The following is an 8,190-nucleotide window of genomic DNA, read 5'->3' as shown; positions in this document are numbered from 1 at the left end:
ACAAGCGTAGGGCGAGGACCCGTCCATCGCCGCTTGCGGCTTTAATTAATGTTCAAGTGGAAAAATCACACTGAAGTGCTATTTACTAAATGATTAGAACTCAAAAACCCTCTTCTTTAATCACGTCATCGTCATGAAAGAGACCCTAATGTGCTGTAATAGTTAGTAGATAAACAAATAATATGGTTCAGGTCAAACCTCGCAGTATTCTGTAGCTGATCTGTTCACTCCTGTTCTTGTCTCCATCCTTGGCAAACACCGGGCCGGGCTCCAGAACCAGTGGACCTTCCTGTGGGTTAAAATAATCTGTAGTTATTCAGCTCCCAACATGAGTCCTCCACTCATGGTTTTTTACCACACATGTTAGAAATGAGATATAATTCTGCATCTAAATTCACTCGTCAAGCGCTTCAACCCTGAAAACTAAACAGTTCTCCTACTTTTCCTGTTTAAGCTCAAGTGTCGTGAGCTAAATTTAAACATGAAACTCACACCTCGAGGCAGATTGTGACATGAAATATGATCAATTCCAGTAAATCAGATGCTCACCTCCTTCTCGGTCAGGTTGACTTTGCCTCTGTAGCCGCTGCTCACACACAGTTTGGCCATCCCTAAGTTGGTCCTGAGACACGGCTGGAACCACGGCGGCCGGTTGTCCACGTCCTTCACGTGCACCGTGATGGTGGCGACGGAGGTGAAGAACGGCTCGTTGGAGGCCGAACCGTTGAACGTGTCCTGAAACAGGCGGCACATTTCTGAGGTCAAAGGTGGAAGGAGATCAGAGCGAACCTGGAGGCAGTTTGAGTAAAATCCTGACTGTACCTGAACATGTAAAACCAGAGAGATCTTCTGCACGACGTCAAAGTCCAGGAGGCTTTTGACGAGGATCTTTGGAGTGTTTATGTTTTCCAGGCGGAAATATTTGTCCTACAAAAAAGATATCATATTAATACTGATCGACAGTATCACATGTGGAAGAACATTTACTCCTGAAGTACAAATTTGAGGGACTTTACTTGAATATTTCCATTTTGTGCAACGTTATATTTCCACTCCACTACGTTTCTCCGACAGCTTTTTCACTGTTTTTCAGCCCCTTCCTGTCCAGTTTAAACAGCATGTCTCCAGATTTGGAGATTATAAATGTTTGCGATTAACGATTAAGTGTTATATTTTACGGGTTGAGAAAATTCTCTGTCTTCCTGAGCTAAATAAACAATTTAATCACCCTGTTGCATAGCTGGAGAATCTCACTAGTTGTCACAGAGCAGCGACAGCACAAACGTCTTACAGAAAAGGATGCACTGCTGTAGATTAACACTATGTAAAGTAGTTATATCAGCTCAACATCTACAGCAGTAAAACACACGTTAACACAGCTGTAATATGAATCCAAATATGAAACACATTCATGCTAAACACTAACACAGAATAAGATGCTTCAATACGTCATTTATGCTGTAACTACTTGCATGCTTTTACTTAGGTAAGGTTTTAAATCTATGAAGTTTACTTCTATATGAGTTTTTCACAGTGTGCTATTAATGCTTTCGTGAAAGTAAAGGAATTTATGCAGCACCTTTTAGTACAAAGTTATAAAGTGCTTCAGAGGGCCAAAGGTAAAATTAAACTCAGGATATCACGACGATTAAATAAAAAAAAGATCAAAAGAGAAGTACGTGAATCAGTTTATGCACTGGATTTAATCAGACCAGATCTGAGTCTCTCATGGATGATGATTCCTTAAAATCGTGTTCTTGTGGTTCTTTGTCAGTTTGGTTTTAATGTAGACATCCGTTGTGAGCGGTTTCATTTAGAGGATGTCTAGAGGCTGGAAGGGCAAAAAATGTTCCGTGTTGTTTTGTTGTTGTTTTTTTTTTTTAAGTTAAACGAAACTGAGAAAAAAAACAAAAAACAACAATTTTCTTGAGGGCTCACTAAATATTCCTTTAGTAGTTCTAACAATAATCATAATACTTGAATAGCACTTTTAAAGACACTCAAAGATGCTTTACAAATCAGGTAGGAACACAACAACAAGACAGACAAACAAAGGAACTTTTGACAACATTGGAGTGGAGTGTTTCCTCTATGCTCTGTTTGCTCAAAGGAAGTCTTTGGATTCACTGTGATTTCTGTATATCTGTGAAGGCATATCATTATGTATGATGTTTGTTATTGTGGAAACTCAACCTTTGTTTACACCTTAATTTATAAAAGTCAGGTCATGTTGCGACATTAATCTTATTCCTCTAAAGGAAAGCACTCATCGTCTGCTCTTTTAAAGATGTTTTATAAATACCTTGACAGACATCTTGCTGCTTTCTTTAGCAGCTTTTCATCACACAAACACACAGCATGCATCCTCCAAGTTCGTTTTTTCTGTCTCCCTTAATCCCTTGTGACCGATTAAGATGCCTGACAAGACCACACCGGGGTCCTGAGCCTCAGGTTGGGAACCACTCAGACATTACATTTAAATGCTGTTAATCTATGTGCATCGTCTCCTGATGTCTCCATCACCCAGAACCACCTTCTCATACTCGTAAAACAAACGCAGCCTTACTGTTGCAGACTCTAAGCGGTAGAACAGCGGCTCTGAATCCACGTCAGTAGCTTCTATCAGTCCAACGCTGGAGTTCACTGGAATGAGCTGCAGGAAACAAAACTCAGAGTCAAAGCAGGAAAGTAAACAAGACGCAGTTCTGCAAACGTGGGAAACCAACGCCTCTCACCTCGTTCACGTCCAGCATGTAGTGGTTCTGAGCGAAGTTTGGAGGATTATCGTTCACGTTTTCAACCAGAACCTCAACGGACTCGTTCACCTTGAAGACAGAAGAGCCTCGTGATTCCTAGTTCTCGCCCATTTCTCACATCATTTGCTTATTTTCGTGTGAGAACGTGTTTGATGTGATAGTTGTACTCACAGATCTGGAGCCGGACCTGCTGCACTGAACCCAAACCACCAGAGCTGAAGTGGACAACGACTGCAAAACACACACAGATAAAAAAAAAAAAACATCATTATATTTAAAAGATGGTAATTAAAGGTTCTCTCTACTGGTGCATCTTCTGCTGGTGCAGGTAGAAGACACAATAAACTCCAAATCATAGCTTCCACATCTAGATAGTGACATCCGCCCAGACAAAAAGACACACGGCAAAAAACAGAAGACACAGACCTCACTGCTTGCATTGGATTCTTCATATTTTAGGTAACACACCTGTTTTTCTTTTGCTGTCAGTCAAAAAGCACATTTGACCCATGAAATTCTGTTTTCATAAATCCTACAAACCTCAAAACTTAATTGCAGCCTGTGCATGTTGTTGCATTTCGACACATTTAAATGCACATTTTCTTTGGAAATATATTTATTTTATCTTTATTTTTCTTCCTGTAACACCCCCTTTAAATACTATTTTATCGTTTTATTCTATTCTAATTCAGCTCTTTAGGATTTCTTTAGTCAGGGAAAACAAAAAGCACTCTGTTGCCTAAACGTCTGAAGAAACTAAACAACCTTACACATTTTTTTGTGCATGAATAAAATGATAAAGTGTTCAAAAATTCTAATTCTGCTTTACTTTTAAACTATTTAAAATACTTAACATGTGGCATAACAACAGCACACACACACAAAAATAAAATCTGCTAAATTATACATTTGATGACACATTTCTGGGCCTAAAACTGCATTTTATGGTCAAAACTTGTATTTTATAATGAAAACAAAGCTGCACTTTGAGCTTTAACTTCTTAGCCAATATCAGGCCACACTTGTTAAGTAAATTTTCTTAAATAAATCAAGAAACTGGCTTTTAGAACATCATGAAAATGGACTAATAATCTCTGTTATATTTTATTGTTTGTGCTTCTTGAGTTGTAGACACATCAGTCAGAGGTCTGGATGTCCTTCCACAGGAAACCTTCTGTGTTTTTAATGCATCAATTTGTGTTTTTTTTCTGCATCAATTAATGATGAAAAAGTCTTGATTCATGTAAAGGAAGACACCAAACTCAGACAGTGACCGAACATCCCGGTGCTGAACGGCGTTACCTCGTAGTCGAGGCCTTTCTTCGCCATCAGCAGGTTCCCCTTCAGGTAGAACAGGTCCTCAGGGTTCACCGTGACCGTCAGAATCACATCACTGCTGGAGATGATTTTCACCACCTGGACATCAGCCGTGCTGTTTTCTGGGACCGACACCGGACCAGGAGGCACCGTGCACACTGGGAGAGGAGAAAAAACCACAGATCAGAAATATTATAGGACAGAAACATCACATTTAGAAACATCACACACAGTTAGAGGAACAATAACATCAAGCTGACATCAGTAAGGGAGGAAAAACTGGAACAACTGCTGCTCAGTTTGCTTTAACTACAGTTGTAAGGACATGAATCATCTAATTAATCATCATCAACAAACCAAGTTCTAGGTATTTTTTATGAGTGACAACTTTGAGAAAACCTGTTTGGAACTTGTTCATCCCAACAGTTTACATTTATTTTTGTAATGCCTGCTTTTTGCTGCTTTATGCTGAAAAATGCATGAAGCAGATTAATTTCTTAATGTTTTGATTATCCAGTTGATTGGATTTTTTTTTTTTTTTTTAATTACATATATTTACTAAGACACATCTTCTTTTGCTTCTGTCTCTACAGAATCTAGTTAAAAATATTATTATTGTTGTTGTTGTTGTTGTTGATAATAAAATTAATAGATTTAGACTTAGACTAGACTTAGATAAATTTTGTTGATCCACAAGGGAAATTGTTTTATAACAGTCGCACAAAATAAATATGAATATACAAAAATGAAATAAAAATAAGAAGTAAAAAAACAAGCAGGAAAAAATAATACAATACAAAGATTTCCATATGTACAATTTACAATTTTACAGTTTTTTTGGTTTGTTTTTGTTTGTTTGTTTGTTTGTTTTGGCCAAGTTTGGATTAATTTCATGTTCATTCATACACATTATATCTACATCTTTGAAATCGAGCTCACTGATGTTATCGAGGCCTTATATGTGTCAGTTTCGTTTGTTCTCAGACATTCTTTTTGTTTGTATTGTCTGATGTATTGATCGTGTAAATAGCTGCTGGTTGCAGCCCTGCACTTCTCCCATGACGGGACAAAACGACTTGACCTGAGGTTTTCTGTGTTGGCAAACGTACAATATGGAAGTGATTTGATGAAACAATAAAATGTGCTTTCCAGATGAACAGAGACAGTTTAGATTCTGACACAACAGCCCTTCTAAAGTTTGATGTTCTACTTCAGTGGTGCAATAAAAAATGTATGAATAATGAACCAATGAGGACAAATGATGAGGTGAACGCGGAGGTTTTAGGGCCTGCAGTCAAGCCCTTTGCCCAGTCTGGGTTTTGTTTCCTATTTGTCATATCATGTTTAGATTTTTTTTTTTAACCTAAACCCTATGAACCCCAAAACTAACCAACAAGTTTAAAAGGCATGTTTCCTTTAGAAAATAAACACGCCAAAATTACACTGTTTATCAGAACCAGAAACTGGAAAAACTGGGAAAAAACCTTGGCAGATTTTCAACTTTCTGACGGTCTGTAAATGTCCTGTGTGACGTGTGGTTACATCAGGAAATATAACAAAAAACATACTTAACATTGTGATATTTAATCTAAATCATTTTGCTTTATATGTCTCATTCAAATATTATGCCACAAATAACCCATTTGCACTAGATTGTGTAAAAATAAATAAATAAATACAGTTCTGCAGATCTCGGCACAACTCAGAGGTCACGACTGACTCAGCTGTGAGCAACAGTCATGTGACACAAACTCTGAGTTTTCGGAACTGCAGACAGAGTTTCCAGAGAGTAGAGAGGAGACGGCAAGACGGACTGAGAGGAAAATACTGGATCAGTCAAATAAATGCAGCATTTCTCAGAAACAGTGTTCAGAGGAGCAAGTTGTTGAGATACATTCAGCACGGTGAAACATCTTTATGGAGCTGATGTGCAGAGCAGAGTGGAAACAAGTTTGTAGAGACTAAAATGGAATTACTACAATACCTATAAAGTGTAGAGCCTCCATGTTTTCCTGTATATTTAACACCTGTGTGCTCTCAGAAAAATGTTGATTTTTTTTCCATTTTTTGTAAAATAAAGAAAGAAAATCAAGTTTTGTTTGAGTCTTTAAAATTTTCTTTTATGATTTATGGCATTTTAACTGTGTCATACAGCACAGAATGCATCCTGAGTTCTCTCTACCTCTAGTCATGGTTGTGTTGTTTCCATAGAGGTGCAGGACTTAAAATTGCTGTGAAAAATGAGCCCACAGTGAGTAAAAATGTGACGAGAGCAAAAACATAAAATCATCAAAAACTGCTTGAGGTTCAGACAGTTTATGTATCTGCTGGTAAAACATCCTGATTTGTCAGAACACTCTCCTGTAAACAAAAGCAAACAAACCAGCATAATACAGATTTATAAACTAGATGCTGACTCTTCTACATCAGGGGCAAAACAACAGCTCATAATTCTTTGTTAATATTGATGAAAGTTGTTCAGATTCCCTAAAAAGTCTCCAACAACAACACAAGCCTCGACCAGAGACGTCAAGGCCGCTGAGGCTCCAGTTTGCCGTCAGTGTACTGAATCCTAACCTCTGACATTATCTCAGTCTTGTTCTAAAGCAAATCTTCACATTGTACTTCTTATTTACTGTATAATAGGTCTGCTTGGTGTTATGCTGCTAAACAAACTCCTTGACATACAGGAGACCCAGAATCTGCAAGGTCACAAAACAATCACAGAAATCAGCTAAACAGTGGTATGTTTGCTGATTTCTTGTGAACTTCCAGATAGTTTGACCTTTCCAAGTCTTTAAAAGTATCCCAAAAGAATTCATCTTCATTTTACAGGCAGCAATGTTATGACAAAGTTGGGATCCGGCACTTTAAAAGGGCCAAAACCCGACACAGACACACATATCCAGTGCTGATCTGCCCATCCTGAGCCCTCCACACAAGTCAGAGCTCTACTCACGTCTTTCAGCCGAGCAAAGTGCAGAAAAGCAGACGGCGACGATGCATCCGAGGAGAACGTCCACAGGTTTGCTCTTCGATTTCACTTCCATGTCCCGATTTCAGAGGCAGCAACAAATGAAGTCCCGAGGAGGATGAGGAGCCCGTGGTACCAGCTGGTACTCGTCCACATAATGCCCCGTCTGTGCTGCCCCGAGAGTGGGAGTAGACTACAGTCGCAATGTTTGTGACTTCATCTTACGGCCGCATATTGCATTAAGCGCCTGCCAGCAGAGGACTCGCAGCCTCCCACTAAAATACTTGCATCTCTTTTAGCTGGACGGCTCATTCTGTACCGGTGGCCCTGATGCATTCTGGGAGGAATCCAGCACAAGAATGTTGGCAGCTGGAAACATTTCTCACGTATCACAACACTGAGCAGGTTGGACCGACCTGCTTCAAGCTGCTTCTTAACGTGAGGTTCACTGGTGATGAGTCCATGTGCATACAGTAAACAAACAAGCAAACAAACATATAAACACACATACTCAACATATACATGTAACATACAAAAGCCAAGTTTTCCCAAAATGCTTTCAGACATTAGGTAGCAGGCAGGAAGGTTTTCAGCATCTTGGAGAACAGTTCTTCACATATGAACCTAGACTGACTCTATGGTGTGGAGATCAGGGTGCTGGAACGGTTTCAGACTTGGATTTTAGACTGGTTTTAGACCCGGTTATGAACCTGTTACTGGGCTGGTTTCAGGTTACTTTTAGCAGTTTTTAACCTAATTGTGGACCTGATTCTGAATCTAGCTTTGGATCTGGTTCTAGACCTGGTTTTGGACTGGTTTAGGACTGGTTTTAGCTGTTGTGGACCTGGCTGTAGACCTGGTTTTATGCCTACCTTTGGATTTGTTTTGGACCTGGTTATGAACCTGCCCTTGGGCTGGTTTCAGGCTAGTTGTAGTTGTTTTAGATCTGGTTGTGGACCATTTTCTGAATCTAGCTTTGGATCTGGTTCTAGACCTGGTTTTGGACTGGTTCAGGACTGGTTTTAGCTGTTGTGAACCTGGCTGTAAACCTGGATCTACGCCTAGCTTTGGATTTGTTTTGGACCTGGTTATGAACCTGCCCTTGGGCTGGTTTCAGGCTAGTTTTAGTTGTTTTGGATCTGG

General features: G+C 39.4%; 1 protein-coding gene across 1 annotated transcript; it reads right to left on the bottom strand.

The window, feature by feature from the left end:
- Positions 1-198: 198 nt before the first annotated feature.
- On the bottom strand, positions 199-7,123 carry LOC103374574 (cadherin-related family member 5-like; the record flags this gene model as incomplete). Its single annotated transcript, XM_008304680.1, has 8 exons — positions 7,033-7,123; positions 4,059-4,231; positions 2,928-2,987; positions 2,736-2,825; positions 2,567-2,653; positions 823-927; positions 550-735; positions 199-289 (listed from the first exon to the last, which is right to left on the bottom strand). Coding segments are annotated over exons 1-8 (883 nt in total), but the record flags the coding sequence as incomplete, so codon positions are not given.
- Positions 7,124-8,190: the final 1,067 nt, after the last annotated feature.

Source organism: Stegastes partitus, unplaced genomic scaffold (assembly GCF_000690725.1).
Source record: "Stegastes partitus isolate 25-593 unplaced genomic scaffold, Stegastes_partitus-1.0.2 Scaffold2287, whole genome shotgun sequence".
NCBI classification, from domain to species: Eukaryota; Metazoa; Chordata; class Actinopteri; family Pomacentridae; genus Stegastes; species Stegastes partitus.
This window is presented reverse-complemented; position numbering and strand designations above follow the sequence as displayed.